Source organism: Poromitra crassiceps (assembly GCF_964638095.1).
Source record: "Poromitra crassiceps genome assembly, chromosome: 15".
Taxonomy (NCBI): Eukaryota; Metazoa; Chordata; class Actinopteri; order Beryciformes; family Melamphaidae; genus Poromitra; species Poromitra crassiceps.
The window spans coordinates 27,294,331-27,308,833 of record NC_139634.1 but is presented as its reverse complement, the minus strand read 5'-3'; the positions used below and the strand labels follow the sequence as shown (position 1 = coordinate 27,308,833).

At 42.6% G+C, this 14,503-nt stretch overlaps 1 protein-coding gene across 2 annotated transcripts in view; it reads right to left on the bottom strand.

Annotated features, from left to right (window-relative positions):
- The window catches only part of LOC310789917 (ecto-NOX disulfide-thiol exchanger 2-like), a 224,687-nt gene that overhangs the window by 153,656 nt on the left and 56,528 nt on the right, over positions 1–14,503 (bottom strand). Inside the window, exon 1 of one of the 2 annotated variants that reach the window (XM_083651636.1) lies at positions 7,553–7,676. The exons of the other annotated variant lie outside the window; for it this stretch is intronic. Within the exon in view, the coding sequence (XP_083507762.1) occupies positions 7,553–7,574 (22 nt within the window). The 5' untranslated portion in view covers positions 7,575–7,676. Of the gene's footprint in view, positions 1–7,552; positions 7,677–14,503 lie in introns of those variants that run through there. 2 annotated transcript variants of the gene reach the window in all.

The window sequence follows — 14,503 nt, the reverse complement described above, 5'->3', positions numbered from 1 at the left end:
CCATAATAAATGTCATGGAATGCCTTACAATCATTTTATGCTCCTGAAGAATAAATCTACAGCATATGGAATTTTTGATCCTTATGATATTTAAAGACTAAAGCAAAGACAATACACACAAAATGCAGCATTTACATAAAACAAGAGTTGAGGGTTAATTTCTCATATAATACAGTTTATATAAAGGAGGTGCTCCCTCTTTATTATCAGTGCTAACCCTGCAAATCTATTGTAGTGCAGTCTTGGAAGCAGTACTGGACACACAGGCAACTTCAGAGATGTACAGCGGTAGCGTCCTACATCCCTTTGGTCATCCATCATGGCCTGTGCTGTGCTATTTCCAATTGCCTCTCCTGGAGGTGCTGGAAAAGGAAAAAATGACGGAGTAAAAACAAAAACTCAGGTTCATTTTTTGTCTCTGGAGAGGGCCAAAGTCTCTCCGGCTGTTTCACCCAGAGAGTTCTCCTCTTCTTCTTCTTCCATCCCTCAGGACACACAAGTGGGACAATCCAGGAGAAACAAATGTATGCCTGTACATTATAGTGAGCGCTGTGCCTGTATTAGGATTCTTCCATAATGAAAACAGTTATGTGAACAGAAAGTCTGGGCTTTGGTTGGGACGACACACTGTCTTATGTTCACATCTCCATCCATCTCTGCCTCGACTCAGCCTACCCCACCACCACCCATGGGATTACATTAACAGGCTGAGGAGAAGGTACTGTAGACACCGAGGAAGAAGAGTGAAGCCTTCATTATATCTATTTGAGAGAGCGGCAAGGAAAATGTAGAAAAGTTCTATCACACAGAAAGTCCCTGGTGAACAGTATCATTCAGCTTGTCAGCCGGGTTTAACATTGCAGCACTGCAGCCTCAATCCTACTGCTATTATACGGAAAATGGAGAGGAAGGCCAACGCTTCCCTTCAACTCTAATGTAGCTCCAGTGCTCACTGCTGCAGAGTCCTTAGCTCCCATTTCAAGGATCAAGGTTCCCCCCCTGGTTCCTTATCATTAAAGTGATTAGGAATGAAGAGCTCCGTTAGTGAAGTGGATGAAGCCCCCGGAGTTGGTCCTGAGATGCCTTCAAGATGCCAAGCTACACTGCTGCTGCCAACACCGCTGATCGTCACAGGATTCTTCCACACAATCTGACAGACTTGTATTCAACGTGAACAGATTCTAGCTTCACTTGAACTCTTATGCCGTGATCTGTTCAGCTACAAAGAGGCAAGGCCACAAAGCTTGAATGATAAAGAGCAGCTCAAACAGGGTTTCTGGCAGACACATAAGAAGCAGGCTGAAGCAACAAGCATTAGGCCCACATCAACCTGCCACAGGGAGATTTAGGATGAGTGGTGAGCCTGTGAAACAATCAAGCTGTTACCCTAACAGTCTGAAACATCAGCCCAACAGATGGAGGGCTGCTGTGATGTCACCACATGAAGGGGAATGACTTGACAAAGAAGCCACAAATCTTCTAAGAAGTAACCCGCAGAAGCATTCACACACCGTGTTCCCATTGACAGCTTTGTAAAGAACATCAGCTTTTTAATGAGTGGTTGTTTTGCTGATCGATTCTTGAGGATGAAAGACGACTGTGTGCCACAGTATTGTCCATAATGGATTACTGAAGGCTTCTTTAAGTTCTCATTTATATGGATTGCAAAGTAACACCACCAGCTTTAACAGCATCTGCTGCATGCAACTCAACTAACCTGTGTACTTGTATTGTCTCTATGTGTATTTATCTCTGTGAAAGGAGACGAGAGTAGCAGTGAATGAAAAACACGTTGCTTCTCTTTCATCACACTAAAGCTTAACAAGCAACACCACGTTAAAAATAGTCTTAAAGTCGAACTGAACCCGTTTGTTGCGTGCGTCGCAGTCCGTTTCAGACTGAAAACATAACTTGTCTGAGATCACAGGTTGAGAGGCGGGTCATAGTAGTATGTCGATGATTTTATTTGACAATTCTGGGGACTGGATTGGGCTTTGGCCAATCCTGGCGTGTTCCGCCTCCAAATCGAGTGGGATTCAGCGTGCTGTGGCGCTCTCCTCGGGAAGAGCCTGCTGACGCGAGGTTAGTGGCTGAGTGGAGCTCAGCAAGCCGCAGGCAGCCAGCTGCCTTCGTGTTGCTGAGCAGAGAGTGCAGCCCGTCGGCCTGGAATCAACGAGGTGCCACCCCTGACAACCAGGCTCTCAAGCGCGCGCCATTATCGCTATTGCTGTAAATACGATATTCCTGGAATGCGCGTTTTAACGAGCCAGTTACATTTCTTTGCATTCTTAAGCATTACAGTTTTCTTTATTGTGTATATCAACATACAATTGGCCAAGTTAGTAGTTAGTTTAAGGGATAGGAATTCTGCCAGATGACAGGCACTAGGTGCCATTTTCTCTTTCTTTGGAAGAGAAAATTACCCTGAAATGAAGATTTGATTGACAGCTGCCATGTCGTGATATGATTGGTTGAAATGGGGTAGAAATGTGATAGTACTAGGTGACGTCAGCAAACTGTAGATTACCGTTATGAATGAAATCTTGAAAAATGAACTTTTGATGTGAAAAAGTGTGAAAAACTAAAGAAATTAGATTTTTGTGATTTTTTTTTGGCATACACTATTAAATAGGTGCACTGCATACCCAGGTATTTGAACTAAAATCAAATAAAAGTCATTTTTGGGTTCAGCTCGACTTTAAGAAATAGTGCTAGCTTACGCAGCAGCAAGCAGGACAACACACAAAACTTCTCAATAGTGGATAGCATAGCACAGCTTCAGTTAATACACAGAGACCAGTATAACAACTAAAAATGTACTGCCAAACAGCACAGCCAAATAAGTTGACACAGTCAAAATATCTACATTCATTCATCTATAGAATAGCATATTCAAATGAGGTTCTGTAACGGGTAATAAATCAACTTTATAGCCTTTGTTACAGTGTAGTCAATAAACAGACTGATATGGTAGATATGCAAAACTACATACCTAACTGGATTTTCATCAAATCATTTCAGCTCAATGTACAAATATATTTGTTTATTTATTTTTTGTCTTATTATGACCAATTCTGTCCCCAATACACCATACGCTCATAAAGTAAACAACATTCAGAGGATAACTAAAGTTCAAGAGCGTTGAAATGAAGGAATGGCTGACTGAGGCTACTCCAATGCTAAACAAGCCTTGTCAGGATTTCAGACTGTCTGGGACTCAGCCCAGAGGTGGTGTGTGGGTGTGTGTGAGAGAGAGAGAGATGGTGTGTGGGTGTGTGTGAGAGAGAGAGATGGTGTGTGAGAGAGATAGCAAGGGGTAAGGGGGGGTCAAGGAGATTTATTTTTTAATGCATCTTGTGCACTCTGACATGAAGATGCATAGGTCTAACTTGAGCAGCATAGTAGACACTTTGAGCAGCAGTATGTACAGGACAGGCCTACAGTGGGTGCAGTGTGCTGTCCGTCTTATCTGCTGCTGTCTCTCTCCTCACTCACTCCTCACCTTCTGAATGCTTCTCCTGCCTCCTCCTATTTCTCTCCTCCCCTTATCTCTCTTTGTCTCTGACCTCTTCTCCACTCGCTTGTTCAGTTCAGCTTGTGTAAAAGATAAACAGACACAGTTATCAATGAATAGACCTTATGTGGGCTATGTGTGATATTAATATACAGTACTGTAGATCTATCACTCCTCATCTCTTCACTGTGAAACTTATTAAATCCAATAAAAAAAAAACAATGACTTACATTTAATCAAAGGTTGTGCCTCTAGAAATCTTACCAACTCATATTAATACAATAGCAAGCTTCTTGTGTTTATTCGATATGGAAACTCACCTTTAAACATACTGTAAGTCATTTTGAGAAGCAAATTATTTCATTATTTTTTCATCTTCTTATCTAAGAAAGCTGATATTTTCCCATGCTAGTAGCAGATAATTTTGCCATGCTAGGGAGTCTTGTATACATTAGCTAAATAATGTGGTACAAATTCAAAGTCTTGTTTTTAAACATTGTCTCATATTTAAGGGAAACACCTCAAGTTGAAACTGACCGATATTTCATAGGAGGTATAGTTTTTTTTACGCATCTAATGTTCAGCAGCTGAAACCTGCCAAGACATGCTTCAGTAACTAGACACACTTCAAGACACGCTTCAGTAACTAGCCAACTAACTAGCTGGCAGACTGGAAACACAAGATACATTTTATTACAATTATCCAATATTACACAGAGACTGCTCTGCTAGATGTGAAGCCATTGGAAAGGTGAATTTTATGTTTGGAAACAATGACGACTTTAGCTGCAACTTGTTTGCGTCTAACCATGAAGCTATCAGCCTTCAAATCTAAATCCAAGCTGCACTCAAGTGTCCATCTGGCCTAGGGATGGGCAATGATTTTCCAACAGTAATTTTATTATAAAAAGTATATTTTCCTTTATTTTTACCAGTGACTGTCTCTTTAAGAGCTTGGCAATGCCACTTGTATGAAGTTTGTCCAAGTGGCGTTGTCATACCTGTTGCGGACCCACTCTCGTAGGATCAGCCTGTCGGGTGGTAGTGACAGCAGCACCCAGCACCCAGTATGTTACGGCAATAAAACAACACTCAGCTACAAGGAAAGGGTTTCAAGCTTGAAGCATGAAGAAAAGCTGAAATTCTGCCTACTGCTGTGCTCAGACGCGCCAAATTGTTTTCTAATGGGTTGCCATGGTGAAGTAGGGTGGAGCTTACTCAGTGTTTCCCCTATATGAGTGGTGTTGCGCCATCCCAGACAAACGGCCGCCGCTGCTAGCCACAGGTGTTTTTTTGTGTTTGTTTGTTTGTTTTTTGGTCAAGGCGTTGCGAGGAGAGGAGAAGAAGAGAGGAGAGGTAAAGTTAACCAATAATATTGGGGGAACTGGAACATTTTCATAGCTTCGCTGTGTGGCCACTATCACTAGCTGCTAACTATAGCAAAGCAGTCTTTGGCTAACAGGAACATAGCTGTGAAAACTGTTTTGTTGATGTATCGCCATATGTCAAAGTATTTCAACTAGCACAGGATACCGGCAAAAATCACATTCAGAGAATTCTCAAAATCGCAAAAAGTAGTATCACCATCACTACCTAAATAGGTTAAGCCCTAGATAAAGAGTAAAGGGTTATGTCTTATTAGCGGTCGATGATGCGATATGCAAAGGAGACTCTGGGTGGCAGCACTGCGAGAGGCGTCGAGCTAACAAGCAGCAGAGAGGCAGGCAAAGAAGACCTTTGTTTCATTCAGTATGGCTTAAAATATAACCAAACCCGCAAAACATTTAAAAATGCCCACGAGGTTCACAACAGATGTGTTCAGTCCATCCCAATCCCCAATGTATTTGTCCCATCGCCAAGCCCATCACCCACAGACAGGAAACTTCCTCTATGACTCATACTTCACATTTCTTCAAATAAAATTCAAAATACAAGTCTGCACACACAAATTGGGCTACACCATGATTATTCCATGAAAACATAGAATAATTAGTTTAATTTACAATCTGAATGGGTTTTTACATTTCCTCCTCATAGCCATTGAAGAACCCCACTTGGTGTTGAATCCTTAGTGAAAAATCGCTATGTGCCACCCAATTTAAATGTGAGATTTTCCAAAGTTACCAGACCTCCCCACCCATATTCTATGTTTCAATCTGTGCTTGGTCTTGCCATAATTTATTCTGCAGTACTAGAAGCTTAGGACAAAGAGAGCTACAACCTTAAAATTCTCTCTCAAGCACTGTCAACATGAAGAGCTCTTAATCTCCCCTCTCTGAAAGATCTAAGCAGTGCCCCCCTCTCTCTAGCTCCATTAAAGGCAGTGTAAAGATACCCTGGCCTGCACATTGGTCAGAGAGGGGCGGTGCAGTATGGAGGTACAGTAAATGGCTGTCACAAGGCCTGATGGACCCTTTCTCTCCAAATGGTCAGGCTCACTATAGGAGAGCACTTGATGGTCAGGCTCACTATAGGACTCACTATAGCACTTGACCCCCATTCACTCAATTTGATTCAAAGCATGTTTGTGCCTCTGGAAAAGGAGGAAATGGAGGAGGCAGCCACTGGTGCACTCTGTCTCTATAAGACAGATGACATTGAAACAGAGGAACAAAAACCTTGTAATCTGAGCACGGCACTGGTCCACTGGTCAAAAGGACTAGTTAATAATGCCACTTTTAACCATTTTTGGCCATCAATTTACTGACTGGATTGCACTTGAAGCAAGTTATATTTCTGGACTATTCACAGTGCAAGTATGTCATCACCGCATTAACAAACGTTTAGTTCAACAGTAAGCTTCATACTAGAACAGTATGCGTTTGACTTTCGCTATAAGATATAAATGAGACGTTCCTTTACTAAGACTAATGAGGATGGATTCATAGTTTACCCTTCACCCAGAGTACCTTCTAACTGTTGTGGATAAAAAAAAACATTGCAGAATACCACAATGCTGGCAATTTCAAAAGCTGTAGCTGCAATTAAGCCCTATTAGTAAGGCTACTGCACTGATGAGAAGAACAATTAATGCAACGAAACTGATCTCTGACAGGTCATCGCTATTATGAGCTCAGGAAAAGCAGCAGCAATTATGAACACTCAACAAGAAAGCGGTGAGACATCTGTGGTCAATTTGCCATGACTATAAACAGAGGAAGCAAATAAGGTGGTGAGCAAAGTGCCAGAATAAAGCAGAGTAAGCAGGTGAGCACGCAGATTGCATCCTCACTTAATTAGATCCTGTGAGTCAAGAAAAAAAGTTACAATTAAACTGAGCTATTTAATGGATCATGTGGATTTGGGAATAAATGACATGGAAATCTTAACAGTTGCTTCTCACAGCAAAGCAACCAACCAACCATACATGCATCTAGATGAAGAAGAGGGGGGGGGGATCCCTGCATGGCGTATCCTATAGCCTATTCTGCTGCTCCAACATAACAGCAACTGGAACGGATACTGTGGAAAATACAGTATGGCACTGATCCCGCACAGCATGGATCAAATCCATTTCTGAAAACTTCATCCATAAACAACTGCAGTACTAGGCAGGCAGTATCAGGTAGGCCAATACCACCCATGTCCACTGTGCTGATATGCAAACAGGAATTACGCAGGAGAACTGATCATTGGCAATTTAATTATCACAACAAAAACGCGATTTACATGTCAAGTGCCGAGCTGGAGAAATAACCCACAGTTCCGTCTATCCTGCTGGATACAGCACAGCGGTTCAACGCTGTCTCAACAGCTGGTCTACGCCCGACTACTGCTGGGGAACCTTCTCATACTGCTCATACTATAACTTCTGATATCAAATACACACTGCACATTACAGCTGTAGTCAAATAAGAACAACTGTGTGCCAGTCGTGCGGGAATTGACACGGAGCGATAACATGATAGCCGGTAGAAACAGTAGCATGCTGAAAAGAAAAGAAAATCCCCGTTCTCCATAACGGAGAGGAGACGGACCACAACAATGAACAGAGAGCGAAAAGCAGGATAAAACTTGAGACATGTAACGTTAGCCTACCTGTGTACTGCAAGAGAAACATTGTCCTCAGAAGGCGAGTTGCGGTTCTGGGCTCTCCTCTGCTGTAGAGACGATGTAAAGTAAAAAAAAATCCTTGAATGGAGAAAACTGCTCGTCCGCTCCGCTCGGCAGACTGGGCTGCAATGAGAGCAGGCAGCCGAGGTGGGACCTTTTAGCTGTGCAAACCCGCACTCACGACGTGCTGCCTGCCTGCCTGCCCGGGGACGGGAGGCTACGAGTTCACACGCAGATGAACAAAAAACGATGATTTACCCGAGAGAGAGAGAGCGTCGGTGTCAAACTCCCGATTTGAATCATCCCCTCCTGTGTAGACTGATGCATCAAGACAGGATATCTATCGTTCACATCGACAGCTGCCTCCTCCAGGCAAGGCAGAGCCACAGAAACCCGCTGGATATGAGCGGAGGAGGAGGTATCACTGAACACGCAACACAGCCGCGAGTTGAACACAAAATAAAACCCAATTTGGACAACGCTAAGGAGAAGTTGCGGTCGGGTTTTAAATGCCGTCAAATTCATTTAGACTACAACACTGGCAGGCTGGGTCACTACAACCTCTCTCAGGTGCGCGTGTGCGCGTGCCGTGCATATAATGTGTGCGCGCGCGCTGTGTGTGTGTGTGTGTGTGTGTGTGTGTGTGTGTGTGTGTGTGTGTGTGTGTGTGTGTGTGTGTGTGTGTGTGTGTGTGTGTGTGTGTGTGAGAGAGAAATCGTCTGGGGTGCAGCCAAGGCACTGTAGTTTAAAAGCAAGGTAATTCTAACTTTTTGACAGAGCTGTTCTATACGAGCTATATAAGAGCTATAAGAGCTTTGACAGAGCTGTGCTATAGTGTCATTCTGTGGCTTGCCAGCTGGAGGAGAAGTAGGGAGAGTATCAATTCAGTACCTCTGCCTAGCATGCACACTGTGAGATGAGAGGCATTCCTGTCATCTCCATGGCTCCGGATAGACTGTAATGCTCTCAAATAAACAGATTAAGCTAAGTGCTGGACCAAATTGTTATTACTATGTGGAAAAGACGTGCTAAAGTTCAGCCCCATTTCCTTTCATAGTTAGTATTTGATCAAGGAGGCTGGATGCTGGACAGAAGTAAACCAATTTAACAGGAAATTGTGGTTCAGTGCAGTCTAATGGTCTATATGAGTTTGCCCATTTGATAAATACAAACATTCTCTATTCAACACTTCCCACATTCTAAAACCTCCAAGCCAGTTTCTGCCTTAGTGAGTCCTGTATGTTGGGACATGTTACTGATCAAAAGCAAATTCATGACATGATAACAATGGCAAAGCAAACAGTATAGCCGGCTATGTCTATACTTGGGCACTGAACTGTGCTATTATGGCATCTGATTTGTTGCAGCAGTGGTACGGTTTGTTTATCCCCGACCTCATTAACGCTCCTCAGCCTGGTTCAGACTGGATTCTGGAGCAAATTCCACACTTCACGTTTTAGTGGTTTCTTTCTATTCAATTAACTTGTAAAGGCAACAGCCGAAAGTAAACAACTGCATCAAACACAGTATCTTCTATTGAAGTCGGCATTATATAGCGGTGAGCTACTTTAGAAACCATTTCAAATTGGTACATTCTAAAGAATGAAATGTGTCGTAAGAGCATGAAGGATACAGATGAGTGGTGTAATTTAAAGGAGCGTTCACACCGAGATATTTATTTTTCGCTCTGTCGCTCAAGTCAACCCTTTGGAATCGCTCTGTCGCTCTGTTTAAATCGCTCATCAACAGGCACACGAAATGACGGACATGTGGGGGATATAACGTTACGCAATGTCATGCTGTTTGTCCACTACGAGCCACCGTCATTGTTTACAAGCTAAGCCTATCAGCGTGCTCCTAATGCGAGCTGCATACCGGTAGGACAGACTTCACTTCATGTCAGCTGTCAGCCTGTCAATGCGGTTTGTTGCTACACAACAAACCAGCGGTTTGTTCCAAGCCAGTGGGATCCTTGACTCGCTCTCACAGGCAGCCAATCGGCATTGAACAGCGAGCGACTGATGCCAGCGTATTTTCGCTCGAGTTGGAATATTTCATCTTGAGCGACGAGCGTATTTTCTCCCTATCGCTCTGTCTCTGCCGCTCGGACGCCCAGCGATTATTCTCCCAGGCGAATATACGCTCAATCGCTCGTTTGCATTGACTTTGTATGTAAACTCGACGCCAGCGACAAACTTAAATAGGTCGGTGTGAACGCAGCTTAAGACAGAGGAGAGAGACAGACAAGTATGACTGTAGAAGGTTAGGCCAGCTGTCATATAGGCTACATATGGTTTCAAAGGCAAGGGCTATATTCATAATGTGATCCTCAAGCACTGATCCATTGGCAATTTCCTTAGACAAATTTAAACAACTTATTGTCTTTAGAAGAAAAACAACAACAAAGAAAGAATCATAACTGAGGTTCAATAGTGAAGCTCCAAAAGCTTACGACATTAGACGATATCTGCTGGACCAAACTATATATTCTCTCTTGTTCCACCAATAAGCCTGCCTCCACTGCTGCTGACAAAGTCATTTTGAAGGTAAATAAAAGTATGTGCAAAATGCCAGAGTGCTATTCCTCTTTTTTTGAAAACTCAAAATCTGCAATCCAGTGTGAAGTCAGGACATGACTGGACAAAGTGGAGTTAGGACAGTAGCGTACTAACTATAATGTGTCTTCCATCCACCGCTCAATGTTCCCAGTATTGATTTTCTAAACAGCTTTGATTCAATTGAGAGAAATACAATGGGTTTGGCAAATAGTACGGTCGTTTGCAGAATATAGACAGTTATTTCCTGGAACTGAAAACGGCATGATTACAGTCACCGGGTGAGGAGGACTAAAGTAAATGTGTCAAAGCAACAATGTATAAAATATACATGTTAGTCTATTTTAAGTGTAGGCTAAAGTGTCGGACTGTCGGTTATGGAAAGTAAGGCTTGACAGATCCTATATCAAATGCTGACAATGCCAGCAGTACAACTGTATAATTAAGCAGCATTGTTCTGCTAACTCGTTCTCATATGCAGTGCTATTGTTTAGGCTAGAGGTTTTCAATTTTTTTTAACTCCATCCCACACTTTCAAAATAAAACTGTTTTGACAGGCTGTCACGCAGACTAATCTAATTTACCCTGGATTTATGCAGCCAACCTGTTGGCCCAAAATGTTTTATTCAGTCTACCTTACGCTGTGGGTACTTGGAAAGGCTTTCGAAACATGACACAATATTCTAGGGACCTATTTTAGTCTTCCTCTGACATTTGGGTTCCAGCCCAGTCTGAAAAACACTGTACTGGGCTGCATTCTATGCTCCATCATAGACGGCAACAACAATCTTTTAAGTTGGTTAGTTCAAAAATGAAAAGACACACAGGAGTTTATATGAAGGAATCAATTATCATTGTCATCAAAACGTGCATAGCAAGCTGCTGTCATAGTTGACTGTTTCACTTGACATGTTTTCACCCGAAAAGACTTGTCATAAATAAACGCTTTGCAGGCAGAATTAAATTACCCCCGTCAATCAGCAGTAACGAGTAACAGCCAGTGCATGCTCTCATTCAATTTGTGTGTCCCTGGGGAACGATGTTTCTTTGATGTCTTGATTTTTTTAACACAATGATGTTGTTTCTGCGCCATGCTTAGTGTAGCAAAACATTCAAATCTAACACTAATATGACTGTATGCCTCCGCAGATAAAAGCAGCCTTCATTTGCTTTTATGGTTTCAGTGGGAACTTGTGCTTTAGTGACATTACAGTCCTCTTTAGGCAAATAAACTGCCTTGCTTGAAAGTGAGGTGAAATAGAAATAAATAAATCAAAGTCATTCTGGCTGTTTTTTTTTGTTTTTTTTACCATTTCCTTGAAAGTTAAGGGTGAAAAATGCCATCTCAGAAGAAGAGTTGCAGAGAAGCCAAGTTTTCCTTCACCTAGTCATGAGTGTAATTACAAAAAGTGGCATCAATGCATGTCTTCCAGCTCATTTCAGTTCTGCATATTTGTGCCCTGGTACACAGTATATATATATATATATATATGTATGAAGATGTATATTGTTTGTTAAACTGCCTCGGTTACACATTTACTTTACTTCGTAATTAAACTTGCGACAAGTATCCAAGAAGCTCCTTTTTCTTCATTGTTGTATTTTTAACTAGGGCTTTGAGAGTATTCCTATATGTATTATAATGCTTTTGGTGAGGAGACGAGATATTCCCGTTAACTAAACAAATTCATGACTATTCTGTCCCAAGATGATTCTGCTCTGTTTCTCTGCCTTTAGAAAATCAGAAACTTTGTGAACTCACAGTCCTGTGTTTTCTGGGTAATAGTGTGTCGTGTTATCTATCCGCTTTGCAGTCAAACAAGAGGGTTCAAGGAGCGGCTCCACCAGGCCTTCAGAGAGTAGATGAAGAGGATGATATTTAAAAGGTTCTGCTCAGCGGAAAACCTGCCAGCTTTAAGGACTGCAGTGCTATTTGGTGTCATCCATTTTGAGATCAATGAGTGGCGAGTTTATAGCTCAGGCAGGAGTGAAAAATGTCACTTCAGAAGGTTGATACTGATAGTGTTTCATTAACGCCACTGCCCTCTATGGAGGAGACGACAGCCAGCGCAGGATTTTGGATTGGCTTTTGGATGAGGGGAACATCTGTCTTCTGGGTTCCTCCTGGTTATCTTTGACCTCCATCTTAATCCTTCCCTTTCTAATTACATATCCTTTCTTTTCCTCCTCCCTACTTACCGCAACATCCATGGCCCCCGACTGATGGTTAGCAGATGATCATCTGGACAGGGAAGGTTAAGGTGACTCCCCAGCCAGAGTCACACCTCATTAACTGAGCTGCACGGTGTCCCAGTACGCAGACTGGCATATTCCGAGTTGGATGCACTTAATGAGTGGAGGGGGGTGAAAAGGCACCATCAAAAGTAACTGTAGCCTGGTAGCCAAGGTTTTTTTTTGCATTGCAAAACCTTTTTAGTGAGAGGACAGAGCTCGGTGCCTTGATGATGGCAGTGTCTGTTTTGGAATTTGGATTAGGCTAAATCCAAAAGGAGGCCAGGCATATCTCTAGAGAGTTTTCTTCCAGCATGAATATTGATGGAAATGGGTCTCCAAAAGCATGCAAAACAACTATTAACCCCTCCCCACAGTTGAAATGTTAACAGCACAGCCCCCCCCCCCCCACATCATTCACAGTCAGAAGATCACTTGACTCAAACATCACTCATACACACCACCACTGGTATACTGTAGCCACGAGGAGGACCAGGGACAAATATACCTGTTTGCTCTACAAGGTAGGCAACATTCTGATTAAAATGCTGCAAGTCACCTGATACAAGTAAAAGTAGACCATGAGAGCAAGTGAGCACTCAATTCTGACAAGCTGGTTGTGATATCTCCCTGGAACCAAATGTACCATCAGCATTCACACACTTCGGGCCCATGGTCACAAGGTCATTTATAAACCCATTTGGAGTGGACGTCACAGGGTTAGTTGTGCACGCATCGCGGTGTCCAAAACTCTGAGGAAGCAAGTGAAGCCGAAACTAGAGAGATCCCCGGAATACAGGAAAAATACGTATTGTGCCGTATACATGATGGACATTCCAACGATGAATACAACGATGTCCGGCACTGCAACTTTGGTGATAACTTTGGTAGTTGGATCCTAGACCCATCCTGACAGTGAGTACGGGTCAGGAAACCTCACCCCACTGAAAGAGTAAACTTATTTGTGTAAGGTAACCTGTTACTGGCAAAGCATTAAAATACATGGAGGAGGAGTCCGGATCTTCCATATTTCTATGAAAGCTGAACTGCTAGTTGTAACTTTCTGAAACCAGTTCGGCTCCGCCCACAAAATACGTAATCGCTGTTTACAAACATAAAAAGTGTCCATATTGATAGTATTACGATGATGTCACAAGCCTTTTTCCTACCAATATGGCGCTACAATACACACAGCTCATTGGCTGTAAGTGTCACTTGATTGTAATCACCTGTTAATTGATCACAATCACCTGTTGTTTTCCTACCAAAATGGCCGTGTGGTGATGTAAAAGAATACTATCAATAGCCACACCTCTAGCTCCCACCAACAAGTCAGTGGAAAATCATGTTAGCGAAAGTGGGATAATGGGTGCAAAGTTTAAGGTCACAATTTGATTGTCCTTCAGTGTGAAAAACACTTTTTGCACATGCCCCCACTGGAGCAAATTTTATTTGTTTTTCTGAGTAGGTAGGACAAGTTCTTAATTGCTACATCTTGGGCTGGGAGTGGGAACCCAAACTCGCTACTTTTCCAACCGGTACTACCGTCCGCTACCGAATTGCAACACAGATTGAGGTACCTCATTTAGGTGCCATGCCTGAGCTGCTGAGTGAAATATCCACCCTCCGGTGCTCTGAAACCGGCACTGCACGCACCTTCACTAACATTATATGGCATAAACACATAACATTAATGTTTGAAATCCTCTTTATATATGTTTTTTGTTTTTTTCCCCCGCTTTACAATTTTAAAAGTACCGGTTCAGGCACTATTTAGGCACTGTATCGGAAAAATATGAAACAATACCCATCCCTAGCTACAACACTAACTACCAAGCCTGCTAAATTACAGCAACCACTGAATTAGGATGATGGATGAAAAGTTAAGACTTAATTCTGTTTTGCCAGAAGTAGTAGACCAGATACAGCTGTGGTGGATGAGTGGAGCCCCCTCCCCCCGCCACACACACACACACACACACACACACACACACACACACACACACACACACACACACAGAGAGAAATAAAGAGAAAAGAAGGAAACATCTGCTTATGGCTCAGTCAGCTCATTCTGTGGTCATCACGCATCAGAAACAGATTTATTAGCATCACTTTTCTCCACGTACAACATTCCAATGCCAGTCAC